Here is a 13,612-nt window from a genome sequence, read left to right as displayed (position 1 = left end):
GTTGGAGGGACTTCTTAAAGAAGAAAAAACATGTATCAAAAACAGGAATAAAGAATGGTAATAACTACATATCTATCAACCAAGTACCTCAAATGGAAAATAATTAAGTACTCCAACCAAAAGATAGGGAGGCTGAATGAATAAGAAAACAAGACCCCTACATATGCTGCCTCTACAAGAGACTCACCTCAGATTAGAAGACACACACAGACTAAAAGGAAATGGGTGGAAAAAGATAATGCCTTGACTGACCTAGAGGGTATTGCACTGAATGAAGTAAGTCAGATAGAGAAAGACAAATGCATACCACATGATTTTACCTACATGTGGAATCTAAAGAACAAAATAAACAATAACAACAAAAACAGAAACAAACTCATAGATACAGAAACTATTTTGAGGGTTACTAGACAGGAGGGGGGTTGGGGAGATGGTGAAAAAGGCAAAGGGATTAAGAAGTACAAATGAATAGATACAAAATAGTCATGGGGATATAAAGTGTTGCATATGGAATACAGTAAAAAATGTTGTAAAAAATATGTAAGGAAGAAGAGGGGTACTAGATTTAGTGGGGTGACCACTTTGTGATTTATATAGATCTCTAATCAGTATGCTGTACAATTGAAACTAATATATTATTGTATGGCAACTATAATCGAAAAAAACCCATTGAATTACACAATGTAAATATGAACAACTATTGTCTATTATATTTCAATAAAGCTGGGAAAAAAATGAGCTGTGAGAGGAGACATCCTTGTCTTGGACCTGATATTTGTTTGTAAAATTCCCCCTCATTTTCCTTTGCATGTCTGTAGTATCCATAGTGATGTCGCCTCCTTCGGTTGCGATGTTGATCATTTCTGTTTTCTCTGATTTTTTTTTTTATCACTCTGACTGAAAATTTACCAATTTCATTGATTTTTTTCAAAAAACTAGCCTTTACTGATTTTCCTTCTTGTTTTTCTGTTTTCAGTTTAATTGATTATGTTCTTTATTTCTTTACTTTGGGTTTAATTTTTTAGTTTCCTAAGGTGGAAGATTAGATCATTGATTTAAGATATTCAGTTTTTATTTTTTTATGGTGACATTGTTTTAAAAAATCCAATAAGTTTCAAGTATACAATTCAACATTAATCATGTAAATATATTGCAATATGTTTATCGTCTATAGCCTTTTTTAATATAAGCACTTACAGCTATAAATTTATCTCCAAGGACTTGTTTAGATGCATCCCACACATTTTGTTATGCGCATCTGAATTTTTATTCAACATAATTTCTAATTTCCCTTGGGACTTACTTACTCTTTGACTTATGGGCTATTTAGAAGTGTGTTGTTTAATTAATTAAACATCTGGAGATTTCCAGGTATCTTTCTATTACTGATTTATAGTTTAATTTTATTATAGTCAGAGAACATAGTTCATATGATTTCACACCTTTTAAATTTGTTAAAATTTGTTTTATGGCCCAGAATAGTGTCTATTTTTGGTAAATATTCCAAGTGTACTTGAAAAAGATTTTGTGCTCTTTCCTCTCACAGTTGTGAGGGTCAGAAATCTCAATTCCCAACGGCTTGATAGGATAGAACCCAAATGAAGTAAATTCACTATATACTCACATGTTCTAGAATGCATCAAGACTATTTAGTAAAGGATACACACATATTTATACTGCCCCAAATTAACCTGATATTCTAAATATTCAAAGTAAAGTATGTGAACCTTCTCATATTGACAAATACTAACAAAACTGGCAGACTAATTTGGCCATTTAATATAAAATAATAACAGCAGCTAACAATTACTATGTTTAAGTACTATAAATTTAATAAATATAGTTAAACTTCATAAAGGGAAGCCCAAGGAACCTCATGTTAATCTCACCTAATGCTTTATCTGTCTAGTAAGATATAAACTCAAATATACTTTCTTACCATAATATTGTAGTTGACATTAATGGTCTCATTTTCGGAGGCGGCATTCATTCGAAGAGGCTGGACATCATTCTTTCCTTTCCTTACAACATCATAGATGGGATTTCGGGGTTGCTGGTTTTGTAGAATTTTTTTCAGTTGCTTTTCCAAAAGTTGTGGAGCATTGTTAACTACTTCAAAAACTCCATAATCCGCATTAAATCTAATTGCCTCTGAAAAGGTCTGTGAAATAAATTGTGAAAATAGGTCTTTAAATTTTTAAAAGCCAGAAACTCATTGTCTCCAAAAAGACTTGATACTTATGTTTACGCACATACATGCACACAAAGTTTTGTGGCTTTAATCATTACCTCTTCCTCTTCGGAGCTTGGAAATCTATTGACTATAGCTAAGAGAAGGCACTGAATCCCTCCTTCCCAGTATACTTATGCCATGAGATAAGTGTCAGAGTATATCACAGCAGAGATTTCCTTTGCATAAACATTTTACCTCTGTGCTTCTTTGGAACTGGAAAGAAATACACACCTGGTCTCTATGAAGCAATACTACTCTCTTTGAAGGGGGTGGATTGCTAGGGAAGAATTTTTTAAAGAAGAAATAACACTCCTATTATCTTTTTCATCCCCAGGAGCAATGAAAGCACTTATCCCTTGTCCAAAAGGAGAAAATTAAGTACAATGTGTTCTTCATTTAAGACTATTTCAACACCATTCCTCTCACTGTGACAAAAAATAAGTGAAAGATAACATTTCTGAGCTTTTCTCAGTAATTACTAAATGCTGCCAACTTTTATTTAAAGTCAGTCAGTTAATATACAACAGCCAGGAATCTTGAGTTTGTTAGCTTGCCAATAAGTAGCACTGTGACTTTGGGTAAATCTGGAGCATTGTTAACTACTTCAAAAACTCCATAATCTGGGGCCTCCATTTCCATAACAAGTAAAAGGTGAATTGGCTGTGCCTCTTCTAATTTTGCCCTCCAAATTTAGAATCAGGTCCCTTTTACAGAACATTAATTTATTTTAGGATACCTTCACTGAACTACCTATTCATGTAGATTAATTTACGTATTTTTAGCTTGGTGGGGAAAAACATTAAACCCTTCCCCTTAAATCAGTCACTGTCCTAGGGACAGCATCAATTCTTTCAAGTTTTACTAAGGGATTACTAGATATACTATAGTTAAAATTTAATGAATGGCAGGATGTAGGAAAATTTGAGTTAGAAATATATGTGTGTGTGTGTATATATATATATATATATATATATATATATATGTATAAATGCCCACATGTGTGTATTCGTTTGTTTATTTAAATGTCAGATAATATCACATCTCTAAAGTCTGATTGTTTCTTCTTCTATGAAATTGAAAGTGAATGGACAATAGAGTTCAATATGAATGTCAGTTCACAGTTCAAAAAGCCTCAGGGCTAAGATTTCTCCTCAAAATTACAAGTATGCTCAATGGATAAGTAATAATAATTAGCAGTAAATTGTGTATCAAGTTTCTTCAGTAAATATATTTCATTCGTTTCCCACTACATCTGTCTTTCAAACATGAGATTCAAACAAGTACCACTTACCTAAAAGTCAAATATTATCTCTGAATTATACTATCACTAGACTAAGCAAATAAAAGAGTCTGCTGATACCAGAGACAAGATTCATCTGATTGGAGAAAAAAACTGAATTAAACTGGGTAGAGAATAGACATCTAATATTAACTGGGGTAGGGAAAATGGAGCAGTATAATGTGAAAGACCATCTGGAAAAGATTTCTTTTAGTTCTGAGAATCCATGGAACAAGAGAACAAACTTGATCTTTATTTATTCTTTTCCTTTCTTTTTTCTGCTTCCTACCCTCACACCTGGTAGCCAGAGGAACACAAAACTGTGATAATCAAAAGCAAAGAATGCCAATTAGTTCTGTGTACAAATAAAATATTTCCTGTTAATCAAGTAAAAAAAAAATAGAGAGATTGTGATACTCTGAGACCCTCAGTAGCCAATCTTACTGAGTAGTAAATAGTTAAGGCACAGCTGGCAGAAATAACAGGAATGATAAGAACTATTGTTTACCGAACATCGACTGTGTGCCAAGCATGTGACAGACACTTTAAGTGCACTATCTTGAATCTTTACACATTCCTGAGATACCTCTTTAACAGGAAAAAAATGGATGCTCTGGATAGTTATGTGATAGGCCATGGGCTCAGAGCTATAAAGTGCTAGATCAAGGCTACAGAAATAAGTCTATCTGCTCCCAAAGAAAGCACATTTCCCCTCCTTTACTATATTGCCTCACATATGGTAAAACTAGCATATACTGACCACCTTTCTCTATGTCAGGCACTGTGCTAAGTAATCACTCCATGAAGTTAGTGGAGCAGGGATTCAAATCCAAGGTGTTATGATCCCAAAGTCTGTGCTCCGGTTTTACAAGTAAAGGCACAGAGACATGAAGCAGCGTGGTATATGTGGGTAATTTTAAGCGGTTTAATGCAGTTGGAATAGAACTAGAATAGTTTATAGGTGGAAGAGTTTAAGGAACAGAAAGACTTGATGTAAATGAAGTAGATAGGACCAGATCATGGAAGTTTTTGTATGCCATTTTAAAAAATAACATAGTCTGATGTGTTTTAGGAAGATTCTTCTAGCGGTCTGGAGTTTTGCTTGCTGTCTCATGAGCTGGCAAGACAGATGCTCCTATCCAAGCAGAGCCATCACCACGCTCTGGGGAGGCTGGCTGTTACCACAGAGTTACTGCTATCATAACCAGGTTTACTGCGGTAATTATTAACTCTCTGGGTGGGTTGCTGTCCCCCTCACACATAGCGGCTAAGGCAGGTTTTAAGGCAGGTAGTTAGCAATTACTTTTGTTTTCAACCTACAAAGCAAAACTGCAGCTGAGAAAGGTTACATAATCTCTTCATGGCTTTACAGCAAGTCCCCTAATGAGCTTACTACAGAACTCTGGGTTCATGACTCCAAAACTGCTTTAATCCTAGGGTTGACACATAATTTCAGTAGTGCTTACAGTGATGCTGTAGACTGGTTCACTCAGGATTCATTCCAATCTCCTTAAATGCAAAATCTGGACAACTAAAAACTATGTTACCCACACTCCCTTGTAGCTATGGTTTCACATGAGATTTAGGTTCTGCTACTCATATGCACTCACAAAAATACTTGAATTCTGATCCAAATTAAGTTGGAAAAAGAAGCAGAGAATATCCATTCTTGGAAAGAAAAGCTGAAGGATGTAAACATGAAAATGAAGAGAGGAACTGGTCAAAAGAAGTACTTTACAAAATAAGAAAAATAACAAAAGGAAAATTATAATTCTGTTTATGATAAAATGACACGAAATGTTGCTATTTATTAAAGAAATGTAGCTATATATAAAATATTTATAATTTTTAAACTTAAGAATTTATCTATTTGGAATTAAAATGGGATAGAGTCTTTGCCAGCAGTAAATAAGTGTTTTTCTATTCAAAAAGTCATGAGTTAGAGTAGATCTCCAAAGGTCCTTAATGGTACTATGATTTTTATTTTATAAAGGTGACAAAGAACTGATTCAAAGCTTTTTCCAGTTTACTTATTTCAACAACAAAATTTTTGAATGCTCAAGGGTCAGTTATTGTCTTAAGCAAAGATGATACAAGATGAATTAAACATTGTTTCTGCTCTTGAAGAAACAAGTATGTAGTCATTAATTTTACCTTCTAATGAAAAGTCAACAAAATACTGAAATAAGTTAAAATTAGTGTAATACGTAAATGTTAAAGGGGAAATTTGTCCACAAAAACCATAGTAGCAATACTAGATTATTATATCTTGTTTAGTTATTGTACTTTAAAAGGGATTTGGTTCAACTATAATCTATCTAAAAAAGGATAAGCAGAATGATTAAATGGAGAAATATTGGGTAAATTACTTCACTTCTCTGAGGTTTATCATACAAAGGGGTTTTAACTAAATAATCTCAAGGTACCTTTCATGTTTGATACTCCATCAGTCCATGATTGTCTCTCCAGGAAAAAAGGAGTCTCTATCTTCTGCTCTCTAATAAGATCACCCAACTCCACTGCTCTTTTGTTAATTCGTTTACTTATGATTAAGTATTTATTGAATCCTTATTAAATGAGATACTGTAATAGATGATATATTGCTACATTTAGTGAGCCAATCCAGATCATATGACCTCCACAAAGCTCCAACTGAAATGAATGAGACACGAATTCGGCCTCAGATGCTAATCTAACAGAAGAAGAAAGATATGTAAATACACAGAACCAGTACAAGGGGAATGGACCCTACAGTCAGCACATAAAATGAGATCATATTTAGTCAAAATTATCCCTTGAAATCCTTGAAAACACCCATAAAGTACACTATTGTCCTACCTCTCAAGAAGTTGATCACAGCCAGTGTTTCCTCTAGCATTGAAATGGGTCACTGATTCCACTGATTCTTCAGTTAGGGACTAGATGAAGTGGTGGGCAGTGCTTAAAGCTCATGTTATACAAAAATATGTATGTTTAACACTAGAATCACCCTCCATATAAGATAACTACATTGTGAGAGGCAAGAATATTGATCCCACCGAGGGAATGGCAGTCTCATCTCTCAGGAGAACATGGATTGATATATGCGTGTTTATGGATTGGTACAACAGACGAAATTATCCTAACTCTTTATATCACTCTTGCTCTCTCTGCAAAGCACAAGTAATTCATTTTGAGTAATAATACATATATGTTGCAACTCTACTTAAACACATAATAGCTATAATAGAAGTATGTATAGAGTGATGACACACAAAAAAATTATCTCCAAGTAAGTAAGGAAGTTTTATAGAGAAAGTTGGGTCTTGAAGAATCAACAGGCATTCTCATGTAGTAGACAAGGAAGAGAATGGAATTCAGCAAAAGAAATAGCAAATTCATCAAGACATGGGAGCACAAAAGAATAGGGCACCTTTGATGAACTGCAAGCAGTCTGACATTGCTGAAATTTAAAATTCAAGGGGAGAGTAACAGCGTACAAACCTGTAGAGAGAGGCAGAGTTCATCAAGAGGACGACTTTCTATTATATGCTAAATTCTCAAGTTACCCTCTCAAATCAGTGGTTCTCAGAGTGTGGTACCTGAACCAGCATCGGCATCACCTGTGAACCTGTTAGAACTGCATTCTCAGGCCTCTCCCTATAAGCAGAAAAACTGAGGTGGGGCCTAGTATTTTGTGTTTAACAAACCCTCAGGTGATTCTGATGCACACTCAAGTTCAATAATCATTGCTTTAGAATGATAGGGAGCCACTGAAGAGTTTTCAGCTGGGGAGAGACGGAATCCAGATTAAGACAAACTTCAAAACCCACATTGTTTCCGTTACTTCATGCTGACTGTCATATGTATTCATATGTGTGTGTGTGGTGGGGTGCCATCTATATTTTACACACAACAGACGAAATTAAAAAATTAAAACACAGAAAAACCCTGATATTTAATTATTAATCAAAGTCCTGTTTTCTGCTTAAAAAGAATCTCATACATCGAGCCCTTTCTTTTTACCATTTCTAAGCTCATCTACAAAATTCCCAAAATTAGTTTTGTTATGTGACAGTAAATGACACCTAAGGTGGGAGAGAGTTAGAAATGAATGATGTAGAAAGTCTTTCCCCCAGAAAGCTGAGTGGGCTGATTTAGAGAACACTGGCCTTTTAATAATACGACAGGAAAAATCTTGAATTTGAGCTTCAAACCCAATCCTCTGAAAGTTATGAGATCTGCTCTTTCCCTTACTTAATTTTATTTCAAGAGTATCATTTTCTAAACGTTCTAAAACGAATTGACCTGGAGGTGGTGAAAGCTAACTTTGTAGTACCAGTCATTGTGTGCGAAAAATATTTTCACAGAGAAAGCAAGTGCAGGAAAATATTTTTACCACGATGAATTGCTGGTTCCACATTTCTGGAAAAGAGGAGGGGGAAAAAAACTCTGTGAATAATTAGTGATGGGCTTAAACTGCCAGCCCAGCACCACTGAAACTTACCAGGTGCCAAATTATTTAGCTGAACAGTATTTAAATTAAAAACTAATGACTAGGTTAATTTAATACATGTTCATCTCTGGTCCAACTCTGTCTCTACTAATTGAGCTCCAAAAGCTATATTTTAAACATGCATCCTACTCAGTGAATGCAAAACATCTGAATACTTGAATGTAACTAGTCAGTCACCAATAACAACTTCTTTTCATCTAAATTTTATTGTCATTTTAGATGTTTCACCATAAACTATTCACCAGACGTATTCACCAGTGGGATGAAAGGAATAATGTGACATATAAAGTGCATAGAAAATATCCTTAGTTAGTATAACGAATTACATTAGGTTATTTGGTGCTTTATGTCTGAGCTACAAGGCTTATCACCCACAGGTATAAATGCTGAACTAAGCAGCACTACCTAGAGTCCCATCAACACTTTTAAAAATCAATCTCTGAGTATTTAAATTTTGGCAGGAAACAATGCAAGCCCTTCATCCCCCTTCATCCCGCTCATTCCCCAAATCCATACTCTCTCTCTTTCCTCCTCTCTCTCACCCGGTGCCAAACAATCCATCTAACATATAACTCCTTCATAAAGCTGCAAGAAATTATAATAGTTTACAGATTTTAAAAAAGTGTGGAGAATCAGTCCAAAAAAAGAAGTTATGGTAAAATTCCAAAGGCACATAGCTAAGCATGGTCTGGCAAACACATGCCATACCTATCCTTGCAAGGAGAGTATGGAACAGGCCACCCCTTCAGCTTCTGCAAACCATAAATGTCACAAACATTCAAAACCACCCACAGAGGACCAACTTAAATCTGTATGTGGGCTCATCTACTCAATCCCACAACAGTCAGTGAGCATAAAACACACAAAACAAAACCAAAAGAAAAAAAAATGTTTTCACACTATAGCACAGAAGAAAACTTAATAAGCAAACACTTGTCCATAAAGAGTTGACAGCAAGAAACCTCCCAGACACCACATGAAAACAATATCTGAATGTGAACCTGGCACTAGAACAAACAGAATGAAGTTATGAAAGCTAGGATTTGGAAAGTGCCATAATTATTTATAATAGCGGCAACTGTCCTGGATTCCCCTCATCAAAAAAATAACATGGAGGCAGGCTACCAGCCATCAATTTCTGGATCTTACAATGTGTCCCAAGGGTGTAATGGTGTAATGGAAAGAAACAGTGTAGGAGCCAGAAAGCCTGATTCCTAGGCCCATTTCTGCCACAATCCAGTCATGGGACCTTGGGCATGTCACTACAAATGTGGAAGAAGTCTTAGAAGTCTCAGAAATCTAGATGACCTAAGGGCCCCTTTATTTTGAGAACGTTATAACATATATCATCTACACTCTCAGACTCATATTGTTAGGGGATTTTACAGAGTGTGGTAGAGGAGGGGAGGCAAAGGAAAAGAACATTAGAAAGTTCATTTGTTTATTTCAAGGATATTATATGAAAGTTGTAGAAATAAAAACAGTCATCCTCAAGAAGCTTTGGGAGATACAGAAGAAAGGGACCTATCCTTGGCCCCAGGAAATTTACAATGTAGCTCCTGAGACAAAATAGAGGTGAAAGAATCACATTTTCTTTAGTTGGAAAAGTCTAATCTCCCGCCCAATACCTCTATGCCCCACAAAATATCCTCCAAAATGTTTTCCTAACCCATACCTGAATATCTCTAATCGCAGGGAGTTTATTCCTTCACAAGCCAAACCATTCCACTGTTATAAAATAAACTTTAAACATCTTTCTTCTAGTGAGAAAAAATCAATTTCTTCATAAACGCTGGCCCTGGTTCTGCTTTCTAGCTTTGCATAATATGTTAACCCCTCTTCCTCAATCAGATTTTCAAATATTTGGAAAGCACTGCTGCATTCCAACCCCTCTACCCATTCCCTAGCCAGGTTCGACATCTACACCTTTTTCAGCCCTTCCTTGTCTGACGTGGTTTCCAGAGCATTCATTAGCTGAGTCTCCCCAAGTCGGGGTTGGCAGAGCAACGCTTAACATGTGGCACCAAAAATGGAACACAATATTCCAAATGTAATCAAATATAATAGGACAATTACATCCTATTAAAAAAAAAACATTTATTGAGTGCCTTCCATGCTCGACTAATATTTTTTCTTGATCTTAACTATACATCTGTTAACGCACCCTAAAAACACATTAGCTTTGTTTGTTTTAGCCCATTTCAGATGACCATGATAAAAATGAGATCAGATTCTGTTACCCAAAATATCAGTTTATTTCCTCTGTTGCCAATTCTGTAGTCATTACAGTATAGTAGGACAAGCTTTTGAGCCATGTGGACCCAGGCAGACCCTGTCACTTACTAATCGAGTGACCTTAAGTTGGAAAAACACTGGTTCACTTGCAATGTTTCATTCAAGTCTCTGATAAAAATAATTTTCAAAAGTCAAAACTAATGACAGATTTGTGTGGCACAGAAGATTATCCTTTAAACTGACAACGATCCGCCAATCTAATGAAAGAGTGACTGCCCCTTATGTTTCAGGAATGGAAGATGAGATGGTCTAGTTAGTGAAGGGAAAGGAAAGGGAAGCACCACTTCTGGGCCAGGCACTATATATATATATTACCTTGGTTCATAACAAACTTGTAAGATATTTTGTTTACACAGAGGAAAAAAATCAAAGAATTAAGTAATTAAGAAATATGTCTAAGATCGCAAGGGTAATGAGCGGAAGAGCTGGGCTCAAACACAGTTTTATCTCTCTTCTGTTACTAACCATTACACTGGGAGACTTGAGCACAGGAAGAATACGTGTGATCGAGGCGGGTGGGGATAGGATGGGGAAGGCAGAAAAGAGTGTGAAGGCATGAGTTTTATGAGGTTAAGAGATAAAGCTAAAAAAGTTAGGTTGAGGCCAAACTGCCAGGGTCTCGAATTCCATACTTAGGACTTCAATCTTTAGGCTATTAAGAGTTAACCTCTATTCATATTTGAACACTAATTTCATAGATAATACTAAAGGATTTGGAGACCAAAAAAGGCAGCATCAGTGGAGCATGTGTTCGGTGTATTGTTTTAGATAGCGTCCAGAGGGAAGGATTTGTGAACTGAAGTGATTTAAAAAATATTAGCCCTAATAAATTTGTCTCATAATATAATCCAATCTTTACAATATTTGCTTTGATAATATATTCAATAGAACATAATAATACACTCACTGGAAGGCTTAGGAATTCATTAAAGTAGTCCACAAGGAAATTATCTGTTGCCAAAGAATCTTCCTGCAAAAACATAAGAACACAATATTATGCTTATACTTGTTTTAAAACATGCCAATATTATTCTCTAATTCTACTATCAATAGATTATATCTAGATCTTCAAATCTTCTTCAGTTGGTCAGTAGTGAATCCTCACTATAAGCAGAACACAGTGCTACATTATCTGAAAGGAATAAATACAAAAATAGAATGAAGCATACTCCTAAAAGACTTTGCTACTGTACTTAGCTGGAAAGCAGAATGTGTGAAAAATACAGCACACTTAAATGAAACACCAACAAATACAAAATACTACACGTGGTAAATTTCTCACGGACTTATTAAAAATATATATTTCATAAAAACAAAGGCAGAGTCAATAAAGTAAGAACTAGTGTTTGGGGGTTAAAATGAAATTCACAATGTAAATTTCTTAAATTGCCTAATGGAAGTGATAAGCTAAGTGAAGAAAACATTCTACTGCTTCCCTCTCAGAAAGATAGTTTTAGTAATTTGGGTCTTGCTTAACTTTTGCATGAAGGAACTTTGACAATGCATGTGTTCTAAGCATAAAGATTGTATACATTTTCTCCAGAACAATTTCATTCCCCAACATAGTCACTTTTAAAGTTGGCAAAATTGGAAAGACACTACGAAGAGCAAATTTTCTCTTCCAAATAATACACCTTATTTTATTGGTAATTGTTTCCACTGTGTCAAAAGCACATCGTGGCATAACCTGTTGTATAGTACATGTGTTTATTTTGTTATTCATAATTATATTTCAATTTTACAAATCTAACATGAAAGTTGACGATATGATATAATGCTATTATTTCCATATGGCTGATTATTTTCTTTTTATATTGGCCAATATTTTTAAACGTGTTGAAGTATAGTGTGGAAGGATAAGAAAGATACTATAGTATATTAATACCTATTTTAGAAAATAGATTTTCAGGGTAATTTTTAAAGTAACTGAAGAATAAGGATAGAGTTACAATCACATAGGATTTAAATCAAGGAACTTACTAAAAATACAAACTGATTAAAATAACAACAACGAACTTAGGATCTTATTAAAAGACCTTCACAGTGGCACTTTCATAATATACTCTCAAAGTTATGACTGACAAAAGTCTAATAAAGCAGAACAGGGCAGATAACATTTGGTGGTGGCTATGAGGCTGACAATCTTTCAAATTTTACCTTTCAAAGTTACTTTAATTTTCTGGACTTTATTTAGTGAACTACCTAGTTTCTGCTAACTCTTAGGAGAAATTAACTGAATTCAATAAACATTTTTAGGATCTCTTAGGTAGAAGGCATTGTGTTACAATAAGTGTGGTCAAATTTTGCACTACTGGACTCATGATCAAAAATCCATGATCATGAGTCATGGATTTTAAAATGAATAACAGTAGTGGAGTACAGCCCCTTGTTAGTTTTTCTAAAATAGGCATTTTTAATTTTTAGCTATAAAACAGAATGTGTACTTCATAGAGACAGACCTAAACATTGTCTAGAATTTGGCCAGCCACATTGCCAGAAATTTCAAGATAATTCTTAGATTCATATATTCATTTTCAGATGCCTCACACTTCTAAGATATTCTAACTCAACATTTTCCAAATTACTTGTGATGAAGCTCCTGTTTTGTTTTGTCCCTAATCCATTTCAGATAACTTCTGTAAAATACAGTAAGACTGAATTACTAGAAAATAAAACATATACATAATACAAGCCCAATTTTTTATTATTAAATTCAATAGATATAAACATACTCTGTCAAATTACAGTAAAGTTTCTAAACATTTCCTCTTGATTTCTGAACTCATCTCTACATGGACTGGTAACAGTGTCATCAGTCCACAGACCCTAATCAAGAGTAGTACTGCCCTAACCCCTTGGGGAGCAGTTTGCTTTCAGCTCCTTCAGGTCTCCCTGAGACCAAACCACACTGGAGAGCATTTCCTTGGCATTCTTTCACATCTTCAGGTTTGTACTTACAACCATTATTAAAATACTTTATAAAAATCTGAATTTCTTTTCTAAAATTGTATATTAATTTCTACCAATATTAAACATTAGTGCTTCTGCTCATATCAGGGCAGGTCTATAATGGAAATAAGTGCAGTGAACAAGTGCCATCTGCTCAATCCTCGTCTCACTTTAATGGGAATGCCTGTACTTCTCTAAATAAATGAGCATATTTTCTCATTGCACTTCCTTCCAGTTCACTGAGTTCAGATATTGTGTCACATCAGTAGCAAACAGTCTTGTAAAGCAATGAGGATCTGATGAACCTTTTATTCTCAAAACCCATTAATTAAAAAAAAAATTTAAAGACCTTGATCTGAAG

General features: G+C 34.8%; 1 protein-coding gene across 2 annotated transcripts in view; it reads right to left on the bottom strand.

Annotated features, from left to right (window-relative positions):
• RGS22 (regulator of G protein signaling 22) overlaps positions 1 to 13,612 on the bottom strand; it is a 174,898-nt gene that overhangs the window by 117,063 nt on the left and 44,223 nt on the right. The window contains exons 5-6 of one of the 2 annotated variants that reach the window (XM_039853590.1): positions 11,210 to 11,272; positions 1,940 to 2,161 (exon numbers count right to left, since the gene is read on the bottom strand). In XM_039853590.1, the coding sequence (XP_039709524.1) occupies positions 1,940 to 2,161; positions 11,210 to 11,272 (285 nt within the window). The remainder of the gene's footprint in view (positions 1 to 1,939; positions 2,162 to 11,209; positions 11,273 to 13,612) is intronic. The other variant, XM_039853591.1, reaches the window with a different exon arrangement.

This window comes from Pteropus medius, unplaced genomic scaffold (assembly GCF_902729225.1).
Source record: "Pteropus medius unplaced genomic scaffold, Ma_sr-lr_union100, whole genome shotgun sequence".
NCBI classification, from domain to species: domain Eukaryota; kingdom Metazoa; phylum Chordata; class Mammalia; order Chiroptera; family Pteropodidae; genus Pteropus; species Pteropus medius.
The sequence above is the reverse complement of the archived record's forward strand: the minus strand, read 5'-3'. Positions and strand labels throughout refer to the sequence as shown.